Below are 26,291 nucleotides of genomic sequence, written 5' to 3' on the forward strand. Positions count from 1 at the left end.
TGTTCATGTTCACAAGGTTCTAGAGCAGAGAGAAACCTAAAACATGCAGGACAGTGGCTCTACAGGACCGGAATTGCCAACCCCTGGTCTAGGCGGTTAGGTAGCAGCCGGCTACTAGTTGCCTGCACCTACACTCTGCTGTTGTGCTAAATGGGAAGTGATGCTAGTGCTAACAAGGGATCGGAATGCTTAAAAGAACAGATAAGATTTCTCTGGCTCGAGCTGTCACTTTGGGTTCATTCGTGCAGCTTGTGGGTTGAGACAGGAGGTGGAAGCACCCTGAAGCTCTGCCGGCTCCCCTTCGCCGCAGATGATGGTATCTTAATAAGATGAGTTTTGGTCTCGGTCCAAACACTATGTAACACCGGTAACACTGACTAACATCCTCCCTACAAATGTATTATGGTCGTTGCTAGCATTTTTGTTTTTTAACATTTTGGACAAAAAAAAAATGGTGTTGGTGCCTGACCCAAAATCTCTTCTGAAGCACCCGTCGAGTCTGTTTGAGCATGCGTGTTAAAGGTTTAGTAAAGGGAAGCAGTGGGAATGTGTATGATTTTAATACATGTACGAGTTCACGCTCACATATCAGCCAACACATAACTTGTTACAGCATGGATCTTGCCTCTGTTTGACAAATGTGTCTCCAAAAGTGACTCCATGTCAACCCAGCTCGCCATGGGGAGCTTTAAATGCTTTAGGAAAACAACCTTAATCTGATTATTCACAGTAACTGAGTGTGTGACAGTTTGTGCTGAGCTGAGGGAGGTGCAGCAGCCGCAGGCAGCACTCTCCAGAGCAAAATGCAAATGCTGAAGGAGATTTCAATGTTGAATTTAGTTTCATTGTTGACTGATTTGTTGTTTCTTTCTGCAGAGACTGTTTACCTGTTTGGGGGCTGGGACGGCACACAGGACCTGGCTGACTTCTGGGCTTACAGTGTTCAAGAAAACCAGTGGGCCTGCATCTCCAGGGACACTGAGAAAGAGGTGAGTGGGCTCCAAAAAAGTTCAGACGTTTGGTTATCGAGGAAAAAGACGAATAAACCGTATACATACCGTACAGAGGATTGAAAAGTCTCTTTTGCACAGTTAAGCTCACTTTGTTGCACATAAGAACAGATATTTTTGTGTTTCCCTTGTCAAAAGTTGTGGATGTTACCAATAGAACCGCTCCATTCTCTCCCTTTTATTCGTTCCCCCTCTGTTGAGGTTTGTAGCACACTGATCTGATACTAAAAGGGGAGCAGAAACACTGCAGTCTGTTCATTGGTGCAGATGTTCTTCTGTAATGTCAGTGAAGAGGAAATACAGTGAAGCCGGATGGAGCAGTGAGTGTGTTTCTTAGCATCCAAGAACAACAACCTACATTTAAGAGAAGTGCCTGTGGTGGAAACACAAACCAGATCTTGTGTTTAGCCGCATGTCCATACGAGTTGCATACAGTTGTAGAGGTTTATACCAAAATAAATAAATAAATAAATAAATCATCATTTCAACTTCATGATCAGCTGTTCTCTGTCCATCGTGACACGTTCAACGCATGCAACAGGAATAAAATAGAAACCGGTAGTATGCTGAGTGAATCGGCAAAGAGACCAGTCACACCACAGCCAGCAGAGGCAACAGGTGCTTTAGGTAGCTTTTTGTTAAATGTCCACTGTACCTGACACAAGATGGCAAATTTCCCTATGTAAAAATAGGATATAGCCCTAAAAGAGAAAATGAACAACAGAGCATTGAGTTGCGAGGTACAGTGGACATTTAACCAAAAGCTCCCTTTTGCCTCTGCTGGCTGCGGTGTGACTGGACTCCTCGCCGTTTCACTCTCAGCAGACTGTTTAGGGCGCTGTCTGGTGGTGGAAAAGGTTTGTTGTGTTACCATGCGATCTGTGCACACCTTGTGACTGTTTGGGCAGAAAGTGACGCACTTGCTCATTGCTAAACACATTAGTAGTCCGCTGGCACACAGGACATTTACCGTTTTTTTCAGGGGCAAGTTTTAAAGCATGTTCCACACATTCTGTGAATAAGTGTGGACAGAGTCAAAGCGGCGCCATTCTCTGACGCTCACGAGCTTTTAGGAAACGGTAGTTTTGTTTTCATTTTTTTGATGAGACACACTCGTCACTGCCTGTAGTTCGCTATGATTGGTTGGTCTGCGTGTCTTTAGGGCGGTGCATGATGCGGGCTAGCCAAAAGTGTGATTTTGCTGAAGGAAGAAAAAACCTGATTCGTCTGTGCAGAGCAGAGAACAGCAGTGGATGGAATGTGCCCTATAGATGATACTATGTTTTGACATAGGGAAATACATTGGTTGAACTGTTCAGTAACTTACAAAATAATGTAAAAAACTGTGATAAAAATTTTCCTTGTGGTTTTACTGTAAAAAAAATTGTGATATGATATTTCTGCCATATTGCCCATCCTTACTGCTGGGTGCTGTGCTATCTGTGTGTGCGACCCGGCTGCAATGAGGCAGAGCTGGTTGAAAATCTGAGAAGTGTCCATATAAATACTAATGTTACTTTTGTGTCTGGTCCACTTAGTGGAGCGTCCGAATACTTTCTGCTTAGTTGCTGAAGCATCGATATCGTGCTAAGATAGTTGTGTTTTACAGTGGACACACTGCACAGAGTTTTCCTTTACTTTCAGCTTGAAATAATCCCAAACTTTGGACACTTTCTGACATTTCCTCTGGCCTTGCTCTTCTTCTCCCCACTCGCTTCACTCTGTCTCCACTTAGTAAGCCGCCCCGACGTCTTCTCCATGTGTCCTGCATGGATGTGGTGTCCACAGTGTAAGCCTGGTGCGCTTCACTAATAACTATCTGTGCTAAAACACAGTGCGCTGTATATTTACATCAAATTAATAAATTAAACAAAGCTTTTCTTTAAACATATTTCCTGCCCCCCCAAGACTAGTTCTTTCTTTAAGATACTAATTCTAAATCTGTGAAGCATTTGACCATCTTCATGTCTGTCTCCTATGTACCAATCAGAGCGGTCCGAGTGCTCGTTCCTGCCACAAGATGTGTATCGACTCCCAGCGGCGTCAGATCTACACGCTGGGCCGGTACCTGGACTCCAGCGTCAGGAACAGCAAGTCTTTGAAGAGCGACTTCTACCGCTACGACATCGACGCCAACACCTGGACGCTACTCAGCGAGGACACGTCAGCCGACGGAGGGCCAAAGCTGGTGTTTGACCACCAGGTAGCTGGAATCCTTCTATTTCTACCTCCCTGACCTCTTTTCTTTCCTTTAAATACCGGCTGGGAAACTGGCACCACATGAATATTTCCTATCTGATCCCATTCAAGGCTTGTATTTGTCTAGTGAAATCTCAATTAGTCACCCTCACTGATATAAATGGGGTCGACAAAAGGTTAGAAACACTTCTCAGTATGAAGCAATTTATTTCCACAGCAGCACAAACTGTAGCCTTCAAAATGACCCTAAAAGTCACGCCTCTGTAAACCAAAACTAAAAAACTTTCTAACTTTCATTAGGTAAGATTTACTAAAGTGCTGTTGTATTGGACTGCATCTATTTGAAGGTAGGTGAGATTTACAATCTAACATTCTCTGCTTTTCTGGGTTTGCAAAAGTATGTGCACACCTTATGATGTCTTAATATATATATATATATATATATATATATATATATATATATTATATTATATTAGTCAATAAATCGATTGACAGAAAATTTGCGAGCAACATTTTTATTTTTTTAAGTTTTCTGTTTCCTTCTCCGATATGATTATTAATCAGTCCTCTGTGATAGTAAACTGAGTATATCTGAGGTTTGCAATGTTTGTTTGAAAAAAGCCAGTTAGCAGAGCAGCAGCTTCAGTACTCCATCTGTCTACACAGGATGTGTTCAGGCGCAGCAATGAGTACAGGCCACCCGTGTTTTGGCCCAACACAAGCAAAAAAATGGATCCCATATTAAGGTTGTAGCTAAGAAGTGTGAAAACACATTGAAATGCAGAATGTCTTTTGCAATAATAAAAAAAGAACTTTAGGATTAAAAAAAGGTGTCAGAGTCAAAAACACATACAGTGGTATGCAAAAGTTTGGGCACCCCTCTAAGATTCCATGATAATTTGTTCTATCTTTATAAGAGAAGATCACGGCGACAAGATTTGATTTCCTACAGAGATGTACATTTCAGTATTTTCCAGACCAAAATTCTTAGAGTAGCATTACATAGTTTTATTATGATAAAATAAAATGTAAAAAATGGTATGTGCAAAAGTTTGGGCACCCTTTTAATCGCATTCATTTCAAGACCTGTAGAGATTCATAGCTGACAGGTTGCAGCACAAAATTGCTTGGATTAGCTCATGAGACCTTCAATTACAAAGACAGGTGGAACCAATCATGAGTAAGGCTATTTAACAGAGGTAATTGCTGGCTGTGCTTGTCCTAGGTTATTTCTTAGTGTGTGGGGGCAACATGGGGGCATCTAAACAGCTCTCCACGGACCTAAAAACTAAGATAATTCATTTTCATGAATTAGGAGAAGGGTACAAGAAATTATCAAGAAGGTTTGGACTGTCTGTCTCCACAGTCAGAAATGTTGTGCAGAAATGGAAGGCCACAGGAACAGTCCTTGTGAAGGAAAGATGTGGTAGGCCAAGTAAAATACAAGAAAGGCACAGGCGAAGGATGGTTAGAATGGTCACAGACAAGCCACAGACCACCTCCAGAGAACTACAAGAACACCTGGCTACTGATGGTGTAGTTGTTCTTTGTTCCACAATCCAAAGCTCACTGGAAGGGTAATGCGCAAAAAGCCTTTCCTGAGTGTTCGTCACAAGAAGAGTCGCATGGGTTATGCTAAAGCACATCTGGACAAGCCAGAAGCATTTTGGAAAAAAATATTGTGGTCAGATGAGACTAAGATGGAGTTATTTGGTCAGAACAGGAGGAGATATGCATGGCGAAGAAAACACACTGCATTCCATGAGAAGAACTTATTGCCTACTGTGAAATTTGGCGGAGGGTCCATCATGTTATGGGGCTGTGTGGCTAGCACAGGGACTGGAAACCTTGTTAAAGTTGAGGGCCACATGAATCCCGCTCAGTATCAGCAGATTCTTGACAATAATGTTCAAGAATCTGTCACAAAGTTAAAGCTACGTTGCTAGGTTGGATTTTTCAGCAGGACAATGATCCTAAGCACTATTCAAAATCCACCGAGGAATTCATGCAGAAGCACAAGTACAATCTTCTGGAATGGCCACCCCAGTCCCCAGACCTTAATATCATTGAAAATGTATGGATTGATTTGAAGCAGGCTGTGTACGCACGGAAGCCAAGAAACCTGACTGAACTGGAGGTCTTTTGTAAGGAGGAATGGGCCAAAATACCACCTGCCAGACTTCAGGGACTTGTCTGTGGCTATAGGAGGCGTCTACAGGCTGTTCTAGCAGCAAAAGGAGGCTCGACTAAATATTAATGGAATTATTTCTTTGGTGTGTCAAAATTTATGCACATGCCTATTTTTGTTTAAATGCACATAAAAAAAATATTCTGTCGGACCAATAAAAATGGTTTCACTACTGAGATGTTTCTGTTTCCATGAGGTATAACATATGTTAAAATGAAGTTGCTGCTTCAAAAGCTCACTAAGTGACAAACGGATGTAATGATTTTCCTAAGGGGTGCCCAAACTTTTGCATACCACTGAATATCAAAATCAGAAGACGGCTCATTATTGAATGTGAGGGTCACTCATAAGAGTAAAAAAGTAGGCCAGAATTTTCTCGATATAGCTGATTAACTGTATTTTGAAAATGAAGAGGAAAGCGTATAATATACTGTAATTCAGATGTCTCTCCACTAGTACTCTACTAGTGTCAATCAGAAACTCATCCTGCTCCCCCTTTCTGAACCCTCCCACTTCCTGTTCCCTTCCTGTCTCTCATCCTCTGCTCCCCGGCTCTTCCTGCAGATGTGCATGGACTCGGAGAAGCACATGATCTACACTTTCGGCGGGCGGATCCTGACTTGTAACGGCAGCGTGGAGGACAGTCGGACGTCTGAGCCTCAGTTCAGCGGCCTGTACGCCTACCACTGCCAGGCCGGCACGTGGAGCCTCTTGCGGGAAGACTCGTGTAACGCTGGGCCAGAGGACGTCCAGTCCCGCATTGGGCACTGCATGCTCTTCCACACAGTGAGTCCAGCCCACCTACCTGGATACACACTTTGGTGTTTATTTCTATTGCTGTGAGGACAATCCTGCTTGACAAATTAAATAAGATACTGTCAACTTGAATGCTCATCCTTATTTCTGTATTTTTTCAATTTTTGTCTCTGTTTCTTGTTCCCCATAATCACACCACCTTGAACAGAGAAACCGCTGTCTGTACGTGTTCGGAGGTCAGAGGTCAAAGACGTACCTCAATGATTTCTTCAGCTACGATGTGGACGGAGACCACGTAGAGATCATATCTGATGGCACCAAGAAAGACTCAGGCATGGGTGAGCATACCGTCTATGTTCATAAACTTGCACTTGATAAAAGACATTTTACTTTTATATTGAAAAAAAATTAATAGAATCACAGAGGGAGGTAGTGGCACAGAAGAAAGGTTGATTATGAGAGGACAAGAGTTCAGCAGTTCGACTGGACCGATACTGAGTGACATTATTTGTGTAATTGTACATAATTAGTGGCAATGTACACAGGGTTCCCAAGCAGTATGTTAAAGTATGGAATTTAATTTGAGTAATTTCAGGTCCGGATAAATATGGAAAAAGAGAATGGAAAAAAAGTCTCACTTTCCAAAATGAAATATATTAATTTATACAACTCAAAACAAGTTTACTAACGCAACATAGCCGACCTGTAGATGATATGAAACTAATTTGTTGGTTTACCATGGTTACCGTTTATTGAATTTTTTCCATACGTGTCATATACATTTTATTTCTTCTGTAGTTCCTGGTTTCTAATCCATCTCTACTGTTCCTGTCTGTAGAGTTACAGGTCACTCTTTAAGCATTTAGCTTGAATAAAAATGCTGTTTTTAACATGTCTTGGTTTGGAGTTCATTCACTTATATGAGCTACAATACGTAAGTAAAAATGTCTGGTAATTACTTGGCAACTTAATGGCATACATAGAATTTAACATACCATTCATTTACATAATAAGCATCCAAAAATTGGTATTCAGATGTTTAAGAGAAGTCTGGAAATTTGAGTGTGAAAAAGTCTGGATTTTCAAATGGAAATTACGTAGGAACTTTTTGTACAATATATTGGTGAAAACTGCTCAACATGTCTTCAATTTCAGCGTTCATGAGTTATTGTAAATTTTTCGAAATGACGCTTTTAATAAAATTGCCACCTGCGAGTTTCGGTGACTTTTGGTCGTACCTGTTTAGTGGAGGTAATCAGAAGAAAGAATAATAGGAGTAAAACAATATGGCTCCGGCAGCGAGCTGCGCTGCTTGAACCCTTAATGAATGCAGGGACATTGACACGGGGAAGCTCTGTGTCGACTGCCCTGCACATTTACATACACGATGGAACAGCTGTCGGGACTCAAGGCATTAGATTTAATCAGCTCCAATCATTCCAGTATGTGCTGGGTCCTTGTTTACATTTCCATCACCTGACTCCTGTGTTTTGGGTAGCTGCCTTGTTGCCTCATGGGAATTTAACTCAAACCTGTATCTCCATCCGACAAAATATGGCATAACTGCTGCTGCGTTCAGCCTCATGGGTTGGGTGAGGCTTCTGCTCCTCTGTCAGAGGAGACATGACAGAATCTGTTCTTAAAAGGCTCCGGCAGCAGTCAGACACTTCCTGCAGACACATTGACTTTTCAGCTCCACCTCAAACGCAGTATAAATAGACCTCCGTCCTGCCCGAGCCAGACAGGGAGAGAGAATCTGGATGTAGTGATAATACGGGAGAGAGCGATTTGAAAAATCCAAATGGGTGCACGGGGGGAAATGGAGCAAAGAGAACAGAATGTGTCTTGGCAGGAAGGAAGCAGAAAGCACAAACAGTTCTCTCTCTGTCTCATAATCAGAATCACATGTCGTTGTGTGCCGTGGCTCAGCACTTGAGCAGCATTTCGTCATGTCACTCTTCATGTGCCGACCTGTGCGGACAGACTCTGTCTCCATCTGATCTCAGCAGGGACTTTTAGTTCACGATATCATTGTTAATGATGAAATGTTGTGCGTTAAATATGCATGATTATGCCCAAAATGATAAACATGATTTTATCGTTCAATAAGATGCAACAATACAGCCCTATTGAACAAAATAAAGAGCATCAGCCCCAACATATGCCGTTTACACTTGATCTGACATTTGCAGGGAATTGATCCCCCACCCATATAATTTTTGGTAATTTTTCATTTCAAATGCATATCTCATCAGTCCTATCAGTTAGGTAGGCTCACAGACCTGACTGTGATTTCATCCTTACTGTGTGGACACGTCTATGTTCAAGGTTCCTACGCAGTATGGAAACGTATGGAATTTGATACCATACTTTTAATCTTAGTCTGGATCAGTTTAGAAAAATGTTTGTGTTGTTTCCAGACTATTATCTCACTTTCTAAAGTTGAATATATTAATATATACAATTCAAAACAAGCTTACTACCGCATCATAGCCGACCTGTAAATGAAACTAACACTAGAACTCACACTGTCCATCCGTACCGTGCCAAAACAGGTTTTACGGGTAAAGTCTAGTTCGTTTGACCAGTGTGAGTTCAACCGTACTGCGTCTAGGCACTTGCCGGCCACGGACCGTTTGGGAGAGGTGGTTTCCATCACAGCGTTTCAAGCCATATGCATGGGCAAAAGGATCCTGTTTTTTTTTACATAATAAGCATGTAACAATTGGTATTCAGGTGTTTAATATTGACTGAAAAATCCTTGCAGAAGTCTGGAAAAGTCTGGAATTTTGAAATGAAAAATGTGTAGGAACCCTGCTTGTTTTTGACATGTCTTCCTCCAGTGATGGATAATGCTCCTGCTACCGCTCTAATATGTTGCCATATTTGCTTTGCAACAACCACCAATCAGTGTTTTCCACTGCTGTTAACATCTTATACTCGTGTTACTTTCAGTAACAGTTCCACCTCATCGACGGTCCAAAATAAATTTCTACTGGGACTTTTCACCAGTGTTGTTCTTCCTCAAAAGTATTTTCTTTAATTTCAATATATACATCCATGATTCTCAACTGCAGAGTTGTGATAATCTGCTTGCTGTTTACACCTGCCCAGTGTACATGAATGGTCACGTGACGTGTGTTTTCAGGCGTGTTAATATGAATAGATTATTTCTAATACAGAGCGTAGTCACTTGTGTGGACGGAGATCGTTTTTGTTTTGAAACGCCATTTTTGAAAGAAAACGTAGCAGTGTGGCTAAGTGTTTCTCCAAGTTTAATTGATTTACTTTTCAGAAAAGTCCAGTTTTATTATTAGTGGTGCTTTTAAACCTGGGCCTGTATTCACGCACAGATTTTCTCCTCTATGTTAGTAAGAAGTCCTGACCTGAAGAACGTTAAAACATTTTCATATTCTCTACAGATCTGCTGTAAAGACTTATGTGTTTTTTGCGAACCCCCTGTTGATTTATTGTTGTTGTTTTTGCCCCCACAGTGCCGATGACAGGCTTCACCCAGAGAGCCACCATCGACCCCGAGCTCAATGAGATCCACGTCCTGTCGGGTCTCAGCAAAGACAAGGACAAACGCGAGGAGAACGTACGCAACTCATTCTGGATCTACGACATTGCCCGCAACAACTGGTAGGAGAGAAAATAAACACCCACACACACACTCCCTCCCTGTGTAGAGGTTTCTGTGATCATCACCGCAGCAGCAAAGAGAGCATTCACTCTCCCACACTTGCAGGAAATACTTTCACACACAGCAGCTCTTTGTAGCTAAGGGCTTCACCACAACAACAACACACACACTCTCACTCATCAACATTTTTTTAATACAAATGTCAACACTGCAGTGTCCCATTTTAAGCATTTCCTGACCTCTTCACACCATCCCTTAGCCCTCCATGATGGGGCAGCATGTGTCATGATTGGATCAGTGGCTGTGAAAGAACACGCTGCAGCCCTTGAACTTGTTGAACAGCTTTTCCTTGAGGGCTTCAGAGTTGTTAGTGTATTTGTCACTAATGTAAATGTGCTTCCTCCTCTTTATTTCCCTGTGTGTGTTCCTGCTCAGGTCATGTGTGTATAAGAACGACCAGGCGGTAAAAGAAAACCCCAGCAAGGCTCTGCAGGAGGAGGAGCCGTGTCCGCGCTTCGCACACCAGCTGGTCTACGATGAGATGCACAAGGTAACGCACACAGAGCCGTGACATAAACACTGTCACACAGATTTCATGACAAACACTCAAATAGTAACACTCGAGAACATTTCCAGAAGGAGAGCTACAGCAGAGATGTCCTCTGTTACATCAACGATTAAGGCTGTGACACTGGGGCGACCACAAGCTCATCTGGTGGCACGGGTGCCTTATATACAGAGGCTAAGTCCTCGCCACAGTCCTCTCTCTAACAATAAAGACATGAAAAGGCCACACCTAGCCATCTGTCTAAGTCAGGCAGATGTTGAGACATGTGACAGTCACCACTAGTTCCTTGAAGTCAGCTTGTTGTTTCCCTGCCTTTTCAAAATGAGCATTTCCTCTCGTTAGCACTGCAAAAGAAATGTTAGAAGATGGAGGCGGTTTACAGTCAGACTCCGGCTTAGCACTTCTGACTAAGCTGGTGAAGACGATTCAAAATTATAGAGAGGATGATAACTGAGTTGTGACTCATTCTCAGATTCTCCTTCTTCTTAAGACCAGAAGGAAAAACACACATTTAACCATCAATGCATTAGGATATTTGAAAAGATAGTTATTAACATAAAAGCACAGTTCTTCAGAAAAATATATTTGGCTGCAAAATGAGTACGTAATAGTCAGGTTTTTAACACATTATACACTTGTGTATAATGTGTTAAAACCAGTTCAGCTGAATACAGGGCTAACAATTTTGATCATCTTGTATTCTGTAGTTAGTGTGTTAATACACAGAGTGCGTTTCCTGCGTGTGTCCAGGTGCATTACTTGTTTGGTGGAAACCCTGGGAAGTCTTGTTCTCCCAAGATGCGCCTGGATGACTTCTGGTCTCTCAAACTGTGTCGGCCCTCCAAGGAATACCTGCTCCGCCACTGCAGATACCTCATCAGGAAATACAGGTGTGCAGTTTTCCCACTTCATCACATGTGCTGTCTGTTACTGATGCATACTGTATATGTACTACTATGAGAGCCAATATGGACGTTATTCTACAGATGGTTTATTGACACAATGGATCAGTTCTCATTGTGTCACTTCAAACTGTGCTGGTGCCTGAACTTCTCCCCTTATAGTTAGGCACATATACTTGATTGATGAATCCTGAGAGTTCACCAATAAATGAGTGAATGTTGAGAAATATTAGGGACACTATAAGGGCAATCCCTGTAGAAGCCCTTATACTCTTTAGATGTTCCCTCAATACATCTTTACAGATCCTAATAAAAGATCATAGTCAGCTCTGGAGAGGGTGGATTCTATGGTCTGGACCCAGGCAAGCAACAACATTTGTTTACTCGCCCAAGATTTCCAGTTTTGAGAGTTGGGACAGTTTATGTTGTGCAAGAACCTTTGACTTTTTAACGTAAAGTCAAAAGAGGTGTCTCTTTGTCTTCCATCACAGTCATGATGGGAAGACCTGACTGCTGAGCTGTGGGATTATTTCTGCTTTCCTGCCATCTAGTGTTTGTTTGTAGCGACCGCAGCCCCTATGAGTGCATGTGATGTTCACCATCGGTGTGTTTTGATTTGCCAGGTTTGAGGAGAAAGCCCAATCGGAGCCACTGAGTGCACTAAAATACCTGCAGAACGACCTTTCACTGACTGTGGACCACACAGACCCCGATGAGACTAAAGAGGTACTGCATTTCTCTTGCATACGTTCTTCATTAGTTTGCGTTTCAGTGTAGATTTTTTAAAATAGATTCAGCTAGAGGGGTGGAAAGCTGAAATAATTGACCATGTAGAGAGATGAAAAGAAGAGATGATGAAGGTGTAAATTAGTCACAGTATAGGAGAGTTGGGTAGAGACAAAGAACATGTGGATAAAAGACTTGGTTGGTGAATTATGCAGAAGTGTCAGTACTTGAGAGCCAGACTGCTGTGTGATGAGGTGTGTGATGCTCTCATGCGCACGCTGAGGGTTCCATCACTTGCTGCGGCTGTTTGTTTGTTCAGTACTGTCTGACGTTAAAGCTTGTGTTGTGCTTCAGTTCCAGCTTCTGCCCTCGGCACTCTTCAAGTCCAGCTCTGACTTCATCCCTCTGGGTAAGAACCTGATCTCTGTTCACGTCACCTGTGTCAGACGGAGGATGTTTCGGGTGGGAATGTTCAAATGGAGCTTCATGAAGCATTGTCATTGCCACTAGATGGAGCTTTTTGTTCAACAAAGGGTTGATAACACACTTATTCCCCATTCATTTCTTTAAACCAAGAGCTCCATCTAGTGGGGTCAACAAATCCTATTAATGCTTCATGAAGCTTCATTTGGACATCACTAGTTTCAGAAGCAAAACCTACAATAAAATAAGGCCCAGATTTACGCTGAAGAGCAAATTTAGTTCCACGTAATACTGTGACTGAAAATTCAAAGTTTAAAATGGCATATTTAAGTGCATTTTGTTATTTGGCAGTGTCATTTTCCTGAGTTAATGGGCAACCCTAGGTCTCTTCTCATTTCTCTGTTTTGTGCCTCCTCGTCTCCTCTCTCCTCCTGCCTGTGACCCGTGAATCGATCTCAGCGCACCATATCCAAGGTCTCAATTCCTAAAATGCATCCTGGAGAGAGAGGAGGTTTGCCAGAGGAGAAATCAAACCAGATCAAACAAAGTGCTTCACAGAATAAAAAAAACGAAAAGAAAACGAACAATACTAACCCCCCTCCCCCAATTCCACAGACACAAGAAAACAGAACTTAACAAACACTGAATAAAACGGGAGGAAATAAAAGCATGGGTCAGTGATGAAACGCTATTAGAACTTAAAATAATTAATAACAATATTATAGAACGCCTGTGATTCTTTGTTTCAACTGTCGGAATGGTTAAACGGCCAGTACCAGAGGATGTGAGGGTTTTAGAGGGTGCATATGGTAAAAGCGGCTTATATTAATAAGTAGGATCCAAGACCATAAAGAGCTTTAAAACCAATAAAGTAATTTGATGAGTGAGGATGCACAGATGTATCCTTTGCAGAAGTCTTTTGGCACTCATGGCGTGTAAAAGAGGCATGACACAGCAAACCAAGGAGGCTGTGCCACCCTTCCTTCAAAATGACGGCTCAGAAGCACTGACATCTCATTTTGTCAGACGCCTGTTGCCTCGACTCCTCTCTGTCTCTTCCTCGCCTCCTCCGCTCGCACATCAGGCGGGAGGGATTAAGACGCGAGGAGAGCAGGTGGCGTGGCCTGTTCTTAAAGCGTATTTTAAGCTGTGCCGCCTTAACACCACTCCGCTATTATCACAACACTGTGGCCGAAGATTCCGTTCCCTTTGTTGATAGTGAGAATAAATGAGCAAAGTTACAAAAACATGGTAAAGTCTAGCGCGAGTTCAGCGCCCCCTTCCGATGCCCCGTTCGGTTTCCTACATGTCTGCTGAAAAAACCCAGGACTCAGTCCAACTGCCTCCTCATCACAGCTGAACATCATCTGATTAAGCACAGCAGTGATAATAATTACTGCAAATATCAATTGGCTGTCAAAAGAAAGTATTCACATCGCATCAATAACTTAATAAAGTTGTGAGAAAATAAATTTGTTGACACAAAATATTGCGCAGGAGTAAAGGAAGGAGGATGAGTTGATCATATTTTACACATTTCCACCAGTCAAAGACATTAGTTCTGACCATAAACAGAGAGAAAAATGGAGGACTTTCATCATGACGTTCTGCTGTCTGCTGCACCTTACTCTCGCTAGGGCTTTGACTCCGAACTTCAATATTTGAATATATTTTGAATATTAAAATAATGATAATGATATTCAAATGAATATTAGGCAGCCCTTAACATTGAACCGGTTATAGACATTATTTTTCCTAAATGTGTTTGCTCGTAAACAGTGTTTTCAGTTCAGATGTTGAGGCTTTTTCACGGCTGGTGGAGTTGTGAATCACAAGCTCATTAGCAAGGCTATTATTGTCTATCTGGGCTCCTGTAGGTGACGTTAGCATCAGTCAGGAACCGTCAGGAATGGGGGTGTTAACATTCATTCATTCATTCATTATTTTTTCTATGTTCATGGTTTAACTCAGCAATAAAAAACGGATGTAATTATCTGGGCAACATTGTCTAACAGCAGTCAAGTTGTGAATGTGTTGTAATGTCATTAATAAACAGGAGATGACTTACTCTGCTCAAAGTGATGCTCACAGCTCCAAGATCACGTGAATAACACCAGGCTAACTGTGTTTTTTCATTAAATCTTACCCCGATACATTAGTGCTATTTTCTGATTGGCTGTTGTGTAACCCCGTTCTTTTTTTTGATTGGCTGGTCACTGGTAAGTGGCAGCTCTTGATTCCTGCTGCTGCACCGCGGCCAGAGACCTTTTGGGAACTGTTGCGTTGCAGCGTGAGAAATACAAAGTGTGGCGGGAGTGGGTGACAAAAGACCGAAAAGAGTGACTATCACGCTCAATGCTTGACACTTAAGAGGCCTTGACTTTTAATTAAAAACAGTCGCGTCGTAAGGTCTTACTGAAGTTATTTAATGGTCAAAGTATTATTAATATATTCACATATATTCGGATATTAATGTTAATAAACAAACAAACTTTGAATATGATTTTTGGACAAAAGTCAGAGCCCTAACTCCCACTGAATTCAACACGTCTTCCTTCTGCCTCTCGCTCTCCTCCCTCAGGCTTCTCGGACGTAGACCAGACGTACGCTCAGCGGACACAGCTCTTCGACACACTCGTCAACTTCTTCCCAGACAGCATGACTCCGCCCAAGGGCAACCTGGTAGACCTCATCACACTCTAGCCCCTCCCACCCGTGACACACCCACACCTACCCAATCACCTCGCCCACTTGACTGACTGCATCCACGCACCCGATTGGTCGGAGGAGACAGAGACCAGTGATTTTCTACTCCTGAGCCCTTATGATGGGACGAAACTTCATCACACAGACCTCCTGCCGTCACAGTCTGTTACCTGGTGGTGAAGCTCATAAACACACACATTAACAACACTGTGGTTATTGGATATGAGCGGGTGTGTTTCCAAGATATCCCTTTGTTTTGTTTTTTCTTGCTGATCGGAGCTCGCAGAGCCCCTCGAAACTCTGCCAAACATCGCTTGTGTTCTTCATCTTCACTTAATTTTCCCCCAGCCCCAAAAAAACATTAAGGCCAAAAAAGAGGATTCACACGCGTTTGTTCTCAGTTTTCTTTCTTAGAGTTTTCCTTTTTTATAAGTGTTGGATTTGTGCTTTGTACCCACGCAAACGCCCACACAGTCGACCCCAGGCATCCAGCCACATGTTTGGAGCTAAACAGATGTCGAGGCGAAGTCTATCCAGGCCAATTGGTGTGAAAGTTCAGTTCAGATTCCCCGGTTGTTGGTTGTGTTCGACCACAGGACTGTGTGACCACCTTCTGTTCTTTTGGTTACATTTCAGAATCTCCTGCTGTTTTGATTAAACTTTCATTTTGGTTTTGTTAGCTTGCTTTCCTGCAACACACGCCCCTATTTTGTGACAGCCATGCAGAGGCAAAACCAATTTAATAGTGTTGTAGTTACAATAGAGGAATGATTCTATGAGATACAGTTTAATATATATCTAAATATACCTTTTTTATATTGTTTGGGTTGTTATCCCTGTAAAACTGGCTGGTGCATTTGCATTTATTGCAGAGACATAAGATGAAGTGACTTCTTTTACCCTCAGTAATTAATGGGCTTAATTCCAAGTGGTTAAATGGTGTACAGAATATGTAAATATACATATAGGATGTCAGGCTCCACGTGCAGTAACCTTAATCCTCATTATACTCATTGGAAAGAATTTAAAGCAATCGGTGTGCGTTTGTGAATGAAGTGCTGGTGCCAGTAATCCATTTTGACAATTGGAGTGGGAAGAGAGATTTGGTGTCATAGTGTGTGTTAACAGAATGCTCCTTCGGTGTGATGAATTATCGGGTGAAATGCTACTTATCGTTTCCTAAAAGAATCCCAAATGTCTGCCTGAAAAGATCTGTGAAGTAAGACAGCAGGGTGAAGCAGGACCAGCCTAGCCTCTGCATCATCCATTACAACCACGTGATGCACAAACGTGCCAGGTGCTATCCCACTTCCCACCATGGTCATCATTTAAAGGCTTATTTGTTATTTCTGACACACCATACTTGACTAACTCGCACAGGAGGAGTGTGAAAGTGCTGCTTTGCCGTTCAGGTGTCAGGTAAATGAAGACGGGACTCTTAACACAGTAACTCTGGAACAACTCCTGTCATGTGATGTCAAATATTGGCCGTAACATCACTAAAAATGTATTGTACAAAAAGAAGGGGGGGGGTCTGATCACACATAAATGTGTCTCTACAGACGCAGCCGCTTCAAAAACACGTTGGCAGGCCATAATATGTGATTAACACAAACACACTAGCATCTCTGTCACCTCAGAAGTGGAAGTAGAATTAATTTACAGAATTCTAAGAATTCACAAGTGAATTTCCATGGGCATTTTCATATCTGATTAGTATAGGAAAGTGACTTCAATGAGTGAAAGCGGTAAGAATGCTTGGGCGATGCTCAGCCTGAGCGGCTCAGGTGGTGGTTTACATTAAAAATGGAAATTAAGGAGCTTCTTCTGCTTATTTTTAAGTTATTGAAGCATGCCATTTTATTGTGAAGGGTTGAAGTATGGTCCTGGATGTTTTGACAACATTGATGTTAATGTGAACGACCAGCAGCAGCCAAGGGTAGCACACGGCTAACTCACTGATGTTAGCGTCTTTTTGACCACTCTTGTTAACACTAAGCTAACGTTTAGTTAAAGAGGTAAGAAGTTAGACTCTAGTTTTACACCATGGCCTGGGCCAAGTGTGACATTTCCGAGTGGTGTGACGCCGCACCTTGCACTGAAAAGTTGTTTAAAAATATTTTAACTTATGTGCTTCTAAAGAACGCTTGCAAAAACGTGACGTGCAGCACAAGAGGGGAGCGCCATACCATATGAAAACAATGGTTTGCCCGGTGACGCGGTTCCAGTGACGCATCTTGGTTTGATCGGGGCCTGAATGAGCATACCGGTTTAAGTCAAGTTTTCTTCTGTATGACAGAAAAAAATAAAGATAAAGCCAGATACTGCTCTAATCCCCATAAGGAGGTTAAAAGCCAGACTCTGCTGTGTAAGAGTAGCCCTGGAGGATGCTCCAGAGGGAAGACCTCCCTGCTCACAGACTGTCAGTGTTGACCAGCTGCATGCTTTTAATTGAAGGTGAAAAGTTTACCTCTGCTGTCACCAAATCATTACTGCAGATGTCAGGGTCCATGTTCTTCAGTGCTTACTGCTCACTCAAGGTCCCTCTCACTCAGTTTTCTCGTTTGTCTTCCACAACTCTGTCACATGCTAATGGTTTGTTTTTCACACAAATTTAATCTAATTTAGTCACACAAATCAGACCTTTGGGTCCCCTTCCTTGACATTTTATGGACTGCGATTTATTTTTTTATTTTGAAATGAAAGTACAGGTGAAAGGCTGGATCTTTAAAGGTCAAGTTATAGTGAGCCTATGTGACACGTGAAGAGTCGGTGAACTGACTTATTTTTCTCTTTAGAGTGAAGTTAACATTGGCCACCTTTAGCTTCTGCTCATACCCGACCAATGAAGACTGCAGTGGCGATAGAAAGCGGAAGCATGTGTTCCTTTAAGCGTGGTTCCTGCCCTCCACGTAGCTGTTGGTTTCACTTGATTGCAGAATGCTGTGGGAATCAGCCTCAGACACTTGTGCCACAGCACACTCAGTGAATGTCATGTGTGGTTCTGGTTTTTGTACGTCATCACGCTAAGTAAAGATTAGCTGGTGATGTGTTGCAGTGAAAGTGAAACCTGCTGCTACATTGAAGGCAGAGAGAAAACTACAGCATGGTTTTGAAAATGGTTGACTGTAATGCTGGAGGAATAGTTCCACCATAGAAATAAATGAGAGTGGGACTGACATTGAACTGTGCTCCATGCCGTTTGACTACTTCAAAATAAAATTAGGGCTCAGCACCGTACATTCACCATAGATATTGAATTAGTTAGCCCACTACAACTGTCACAGTTCTTGGTGCGGTACACATAAAAATGGCCGCCGCCAATCTGACCATCGCTATGTTGATTTGAATAGGACCGTGCGTTCTCCTCAGATTCTATTTCTGTCAGACATTTGGTTGCTTGCTAGGGTTTAGCTGAGAAGATCAATACCAATCATGTCTGCTAAAAATGCTACCACTAGCAGCCTCTTAACTTAGCATGAAGACTGGAAACGGGGAAACCTTTAGCCTGGATCAGTCCAAAGACAAAAGTCTACCTGCTGACCCCTCAAAATATAGACTCCTGTAAAACTTTAACCTATCATATTTACATATCCTCTTAGTGAGCTTTGGAGATGCTGGTATGTGCATATTTTTACCTTTGAACCATGGCAGGCTAGCTGTTTCCCCGGTTCCAGTCATTATGCTAAGCTAAGCTAAACTAACCACCTGCTTGTGGTAGATTTAATTTAAGTATACAGGCAGTAGAGTGGTGTCAATGTTCTCATCTGTTCCCTAGCAAGAAAGCAAATGTTCCAATATGTCCAACAATTACTATAAGGGAACATGGTTTGTAGCTAAAGGGCTGACATTAGCAGAACAATAAACCAGCGGTGTGGTCCTTCAGGTGGTCTGTTGCTTCTGAATGGAAATGTTTGATGCTTTACATCGAATGCACCTGTAGAATCTGTATGTGGTGAATTTACTCCCTCACTTAGTTTGAATTCATAACGTGTGAATGTAAACTACAGCAGAGGGCTTTCCATTAAGGGCACAGTAGTGTAACATGTAAAACCCCTCAGGGTGTTGTTTGATGTGGTTGTGGGTGCTCTGCTACTGCACCTGTCATCACTGTTAATGTGTTTTAACCGACCCTTGAGTACAAGCTATTTCAGGCAGTTAAAGGGACAGTTCACACTGGAATCAAAAAGACATATTTTTTCCTCCGGCGAGAGCTTTTTATCAGTCTGGACAGTTTTGGTGCGAGTTTCCCAGTGTTGGAGTCATCGGCGGTGGAGATGTCTGTCTTCTCTCCAGTATACGGCTGTTAAGACGTGACATAACGCCCTTTCAAAACATGAACTGTGCCGTTTTCCAAGTTGTTTGAACAGATCTGAGTTTTTAAAAACGTTATTGTCATTTTACCTCTTTCTTATCGATGAAAAAGATGTCAAGCTGACGAAAGAGGTGATCGTAATTGTTGACATGTTCGGCTGTTGTCTTTTTTGTTTCAAGGGAGTGTTTGGACCCGGTTATCGTATTTTGAAAGGGTGTTAGGTCGGACTGGACAGCCGGATAATGGCACTCAACTTGTGGTACACAAAGTCTCACAGAATACTTCTGAAAAACTCAACAGCAAAGTGTCTTCCCAGAAACCATGACCACGAGTCTCTTGTGCATTGCTGGTGGAGATTAGTTTATAGCTAACCCATACCGCTAGTTTACCTAAGCTAGCTAAAGCTACATCTCAGCTGAGACGGGCGGCATTAAAGTTCATGTCTCGCCCTGTCACGAACACTCTCACATGGACGTATGAGAATCGATTTCCATGTCTAAAAAGTACCCGGATGATTGGCTACTTGCGGCTTAGCGCTCTTGGAACTCGAATGGGAATTAAATGATTTAATTGTGCGGCTCTTTATAGAATTTCCAAACGTTATCGGACGGAATCGGAATCTGAGATAGAAACGAGTAATTTCACGTTGATAAATCACAACCATCCGGAAGTTATAATCCGACCGCTGGGCCAGTGCACTTCATAGGGGCCTGGCCTCGTCTTCCTGCTCAGTGATGCAGTTGGCAGGTGTAGTTTGGTAAAAAGATCATAGTTCCTATATGAATCTGGTCCCAGCAGTGCCACCTAGTTCCATTGTATTGGAGAGAAGGCAGGCGTCTCTAGGCCGATCTCACACCCAAGCAATCTAGATTGATAAACAGCACCCCACGTGAGAGGAAGAATGGTATTCTTTTATTTTGGGGGGAAACTCTGCCTTTTCAGCGTCTGCAGGGAGCGACAGAAGCAACCTGCTACTCCCAGACATCGTTCGATTGCCTAAATTCATCAGAGGAGGAAAGTAAAACCTGTGACATTTTACCACGATACAGATGTTGCTTGAGTTGTGCTCCCAATATTTGAGTTTTTTTGCGCGTTAATGTTCAGTCGGAGGAGGATGGCGCGCGTCCATGTATGTTTCCCATGCTTCTGCTCTCCTGATACAATACATAGAAACAGATCAATGAAGTTATAAAAGAAAATCACACCAGAGCAATGCAGAATATGTATATGAAAATGCTTTGCTGGGCTTATTTATGGTATATTGACAACATTTAAGGCTCATCATGCTGTAGCATTTTATTTTGTGCCAGAAGAAATCAGTTTAAAAAGACTAGTTGAAAGCACCTTTTGTAAGAAAAACACAATGCCAAATACTACTTTCTTTTCGTTATTATAGGGTCAATATCCTCCACACGACAACGTTTGTTGGATGGAATGTGTGACTTTTTTTTGTATTTTCTCTCCTTATTTCTTTCCGCCTTGCCCCTCTCTTGACCCCTGGGTGGGACTCAGGAGTTTTAAGGCCGGTACTATCTGATCAGTGAGCACTACTGTGGATACAGTGAATGTGTAGAAAGCCTTGTAGTATTGCATTGTATGTAATGTATATAAAGAATAAAGATTGTATTTTGTTCAGGTTTTCTTAACCTCTGTCTCTGTGGTGTTTCTGCCCCCTATTGGTCATGTGAAGGCACCACTGACAGCTTCACAGAACCGGAGAAATACAGAATCACAATTTGAAAAAAAGACCGCCTTTATTTGCAAATCTGAACAAGTAGAACAACATGACCGCCGAGGCGATCGGCAATTTACAGCTTCCAGTGTGTCAGACCCCTGTCGTTTGCCTTCATCAGCAAACAAACCATAAATACATAAAATACAGATAAAGTACTTTGGTGGAGATATCACAGCTATAATAAAAGTGAAACAGTAGACACATGCTCAAACGCAATAAAAAGCAAACAAAGTGTGGATTGGAGTGCCCAAGGTGATGGATTCACTTGAATATAAGTACATATATATGTATTAACTGTGTTTACATTATTAAACTGAACAGAATCCCAAATGAAGTGCGCCCACAAGTCTGGCATGTTAAAATGTTCAGCAACAGTGGGAAAAAACAAAGTATTTACAATGTTCGCTCCTAAGAAGCAAAAATCCACAGCAGGCCAGTTTTTGCCTGATTATGGAAAAAAGTACACAAATCCTGGCCCTAAACAAGTGGGAAACTCCACCTTAACTGGCGGACTGTGAGAATGTCTATGACACTGGCTTCCTGTGATTCCAGCATAGTTAAAGGAGAATTCAGCATTATTACAACCTGGCAATTGTCATCACTCAGTGTACTGTCCAACAGGGCACGGACATGAGCAGTCGCACAGTTGTCCAAAGGTAACATCACCAAAGTGTGTGTGTGTGTGTGTGTTTTTAAAGACATTTCCCAAGGCGACATGTCAAACAGGATACAACATGCGTGTCTCCCTGTGCAAAGTGTTTCTCTTTTCTTATAGAGCCGTTCAGATGTTGGTTAGCCTCTCTGTGCTAGTGCTCAGACCAGACTAAGACTACTGCATCAAAACCCCTGAGTACAGAGGCCAAGATCGGCCGCGTTCCCAATCCTTTTTTTTTTTAATGTCATTATGTCAAGATAATTGATTGTTTCCACTTATTACGTTTATCAAAAAGTGCCATCATACACCGCAGTCAAATCAGCCCGCCAACACTAAACTGTTGTGCACCATACACACTGCATTATTATACTAAATGAGTTCAGATTCAGAATATTTCTAAATTGATTCAGTAGAAATGCTTGATTTTGTCCTGTATCCGGTCAGAGATAATAATAATAATAATACATTGGAAAGCACAATATAAGTCCTAAGTATTCAAAGACGCGTAACAACTGTAGGACACACTGAGACGTCCTCAACTCAAATGTATCATGTGTGTCATTGTCAGGAATTAATCATTAAATGATTCAAATGAATCAATTCTTTTGGATTCATGAGGGACACAGATAACATGTTTAATATTTATCATGAATATAGTCCTATTCATCTTAAATCATGTGTATTTTGCATTTACTCTCATATTGAAACCTGGACGTAATCACGTGTATCCTTCCTCAGTCCAGGCCGTTTGGATTTCTGATCCCTGATAAACATTATAAATAATAAAAGGAAACAATCTTTTGTTTTCTCGTGATAAACAATTAAATTATTATTAACTATTCCCGTTATCTGGGAATGTTATATCTAACAAGATAATTAAGTAGTGACATTTAAGTAATTCATTTTATTGTAATTAACTTGTGATCTTGAGATGGGAGGCGGCCTAGCGGAAGACCCAGGACCAGGTGGAAAGATTATATCTCCACACTGGCCTGGGAACGCCTCAGGATCCCCCAGTTAGAGCTGGTTAATGTGGCCCGGGAAAGGGAAGTTTGGGGTCCCCTGCTAAAGCTGCTGCCCCCGTGACCCGACCCCGGATAAGAGGCTGAAGATGAGATGAGATGATGAGTGAGTGATCTTGAGATAACAGCATTAAAACCTTTTTTTTTTTTGCAAAGACGGCAGTTCTCGGCTTCCGTATCTGGGCCCGTATTCCTAAAACATTTGATCTCCCTACTAGGGGACTTCTAAATACACTAAAAGTCTCTAAGGGTGTATTCTGAAAAGCTCTTTACAAAGCTGCTGGGGCCAACTTATACCAAGGAACTGGGGGAAGTGTTCAGGTAAGAGAAAGGGCAGGGTCGACCCCATTGCTATGAATGCTTCATCAGACTGTGATTGGCCGTCTCGGGCTCTTTTGGTCTGTGTCAGTGAATTCTTGATAGCAATACTGTGTTTCCATGTCCAACTAAAGAGTTTAAATCAGACGACTGGACATGAAACAAAGAGTCATACAGACTGCTGATTGGTCCAGTATACAGTATGTGCAGCTGTGTGTCAGCCTCCTCTATGTCTGACGGCTCGGTAACTATGAGCAGGTATCCATGACAGGAGTCAGATTAACTGCAAAGGACAAAACAGAAGCTTGTGAAATATATGCCTGGAAATAAATGCTGCTTTCACATTATAGGTTCCTAAAATGTTGAGGCACTTATGAGGCTGACTTGCCAGCAGCATCGTTTTAAGATGGTTTGTGATTAGTGATTCAGGAGTCCTCTTGACTACCTTAAACTCTCACAGATTCAGAAGCGAATCATCAGGAGCTACTTTGGGCCTTAAGGTGTTTTGGGAATATGAGCCCTGATTAATTAAACAGTATCTTTTATTGCTCACGATCGCCAAAACCAATAGAAATAGTTGGAAAAACGACAAGAACAATACCTAAGATGTTATAAACAAGAATTATCCGTTAAGTTTAGTAATGATGTGACTTTGTTTTTCAATTAAAGTAGCTAAAGCTCACTAAAGAAGTTGATTTGTCTTTTAACAATACTGAGTGATATCTATGTATGGATAGCAAAAGGGGACAAAAGTAAAGGTGAAAAGTGACACCTTTCCCTTTGACTGAATGACATGGAAACACCTTTGAGTTTGGGTCGTATATCGAGAGAAAACACAAAACAAATACACTTGGGATTATGTCCCCTCAGACACTCATTTTGGATTAAAACCCTTCGTTTGTCCTATCTCTATACACACATCTGCCTTTAGCAGTGTCTTTGTGGAGTCTCCTTTTTATGAATAGTGCACCAGTGCTGCCTTTACAGCCACTGCCAGCCCCCTCACAGCTGTCACACGTTAGTGGAAAATCACCAGGATGCTGTAAAGCATCCTGAGGTCGTCTATGTCTATGTTAGTAACTGGAGAAGTGCAGAGGCAGCTGACTTTGCTGTTACCTCTCAGGCCCCCGGGCAAAGTGATCCGTTTATCACCTGACTCTTCCTCACTTGAAGAACATAACAAAAATACTCTATTTACAGGTGCTCGTGTACAAATAAACTCTTTATGAAAAGGCACAATTCTCCTGGGGTTTGTATGAAGTCACATATTTATAGAAAACGAGCATATAGACACAACGGTGGTTGATTTAGTGGGCTTTTCAAACATATATTTTAGTTTCCAAGGCCACTGTATAGGGTTTCATCGATACTTCCTCCTCAACGTGTTTTTTATCTCATTCCTTTTTCATACCAAACCACAGACTGTATAATAGAGGGGGATGTAGCTTCTGGGCCTGGAAAGTGAAACCAATGGTGAAGTGCCTTAAACCTGCATTATTACTGACGTCCAGCAGGGGGCAGCTCCTGGTTGGACAAAAAAAAGTAAATGATGGTCCCAGAGTGGCTACCTTGTGATTGACAGGATGCCATTCAAGAGACAGGATCGAGGCTTACTAATCCAGATCCTCAGAACTATGTCGTCTACAATGAAATAGCCATGAACTTGGTTTTGCTGTTGTCTGCGTTAAAGTCTTAAAATGAAAATCGGTCGTAAAATCACCCCAGGGTCTTTTTCGGCAAATACACTCATCAAATAAGCCATCGAAACCGTTTTTTTTTTTTCATGTATGACCTAGAGTCGCTAACTCCTGAATGCGGCTAACACTGATTAGCTCTGTGCAGTATGTTGGAGGCATTAAAATGGCTTTAAAACGAAGCACCAATGGGCTCCTTCCTTTTGGATTGACTTTAGTAATCCACTTGAATGGACTTTACTATGAGAGGAGCTGGTACAGGGGCCAGTAGGTAAGTCTTTAAAATACTCTTTTTATTAACTCTGGGTTCACGAACTACGTTGTTGGTGCTTTGTTTTCTGTGTAGGGACTCTTCTCATGCTGCTGCAGAGGTTTTGTGTTATTTTCAGCAGTATTAGTGGTTAAAAAAGTCGCTTGAATGCCTTCACTGTACTGCCCCAAGCTAATCAGCGTCAGCCACATTACATTACATTAAATACTGTTAGCGACTGTTAGCGACTATCCGGGATATCTCCGTTAATAGTTTTTACACGAAAAAAAATTGTCTCAATGGCTTATTTGATGAGCGTATTTGTGGACCCTGGGGCGATTTTACACCGGAATTTCACTTTAAGGCCTTCTCACAGTGTGTTCTGACTATAGCGTGGCGCTAAAGTTAGCTTGGCTCCACGCCATTGAAACAACACTGTCTGAATGCTTCCAGGTTTTTAAAAAAAAAAAACAAGATGGCAACAAGCAAAATATCAAACTTGAGGCTTTGGAAAGGTAGTCCACAAACCGATGGGCGATATAACGGTAGCTACGTCCGTGTCTTATATACAGTCTATGTACCAAACAAATATATGGTGACAGACAGCATTAATATGGGGCTTGGTTGTTCTATAGGATGTATCTGTTGTGAGGAAAGTCTTCTCTGGCTACAGGGACAACAATCCCAGGGTCAGGAGTGTAGGATAAGGGCTGGCATGGAGCGCGAAGTGTGGACACTTGAGTTTGTTTTGGTGTGGCTGGAGCTAGCCAGGTCCTGTCGCTGTCCCCCGCTCGTCTCTACAGGTGAGTGTCCTCCTCGTCGGCTACGTTCTCCTTCAGCAGGTTGTCGATGGGGACGATCCAGCTGTCGTTGAACTCTCCGTTCAGCGCCATCTTCTTCTCCTGCATCTCCGGCTGCACCTCCATCACCTCCAGCGTGGGGTTGTCGTGGTAACCGTTCTCCACCGTGTGCAGCTCCTCTGTCAGGTGTTGCTGTAGAGATTAAAGGGACAACATCTCTGAAAACGCTGTATATCTATATTTGATCCCGTGTGAGCTGTTTATTCGACTGTAGTGTGGAGTCGCTGTGTTGACATTTTTACATTTTTGAACCGCTCTTTTTATTCATTAGGGGTGAAGTGTGTTGAGGCAGGTGTAGCCGAACTGAGTGTACAGTTGTGT

The 26,291-nt window shown here is 42.2% G+C and overlaps 2 protein-coding genes across 4 annotated transcripts in view; one reads left to right on the plus strand and one right to left on the minus strand.

The window, feature by feature from the left end:
- Positions 1-21,010, plus strand: part of mkln1 (muskelin 1, intracellular mediator containing kelch motifs) — a 30,864-nt gene extending 9,854 nt beyond the window's left edge. For 2 of the 3 annotated variants that reach the window (XM_083935007.1, XM_083935008.1), the window contains exons 9-18: positions 877-989; positions 3,001-3,213; positions 5,962-6,183; positions 6,362-6,491; positions 9,648-9,795; positions 10,232-10,346; positions 11,115-11,254; positions 11,890-11,992; positions 12,347-12,401; positions 14,997-21,010. In XM_083935007.1, the coding sequence (XP_083791133.1) occupies positions 877-989; positions 3,001-3,213; positions 5,962-6,183; positions 6,362-6,491; positions 9,648-9,795; positions 10,232-10,346; positions 11,115-11,254; positions 11,890-11,992; positions 12,347-12,401; positions 14,997-15,118 (1,361 nt within the window). In that variant the 3' untranslated portion in view covers positions 15,119-21,010. Of the gene's footprint in view, positions 1-876; positions 990-3,000; positions 3,214-5,961; positions 6,184-6,361; positions 6,492-9,647; positions 9,796-10,231; positions 10,347-11,071; positions 11,255-11,889; positions 11,993-12,346; positions 12,402-14,996 lie in introns of those variants that run through there. The other variant, XM_083935009.1, reaches the window with a different exon arrangement.
- A 256-nt stretch (positions 21,011-21,266) lies between these two features.
- podxl (podocalyxin-like) overlaps positions 21,267-26,291 on the minus strand; it is a 32,712-nt gene continuing 27,687 nt past the window's right edge. The window contains exon 8 of the mRNA XM_083934729.1: positions 21,267-26,102. Coding sequence (XP_083790855.1) covers positions 25,908-26,102 — 195 coding nt within the window. The 3' untranslated portion in view covers positions 21,267-25,907. The remainder of the gene's footprint in view (positions 26,103-26,291) is intronic.

The sequence above is a fragment of the Echiichthys vipera genome, assembly GCF_963691815.1.
Source record: "Echiichthys vipera genome assembly, chromosome: 20".
In the NCBI taxonomy this organism is placed as follows: domain Eukaryota; kingdom Metazoa; phylum Chordata; class Actinopteri; order Perciformes; family Trachinidae; genus Echiichthys; species Echiichthys vipera.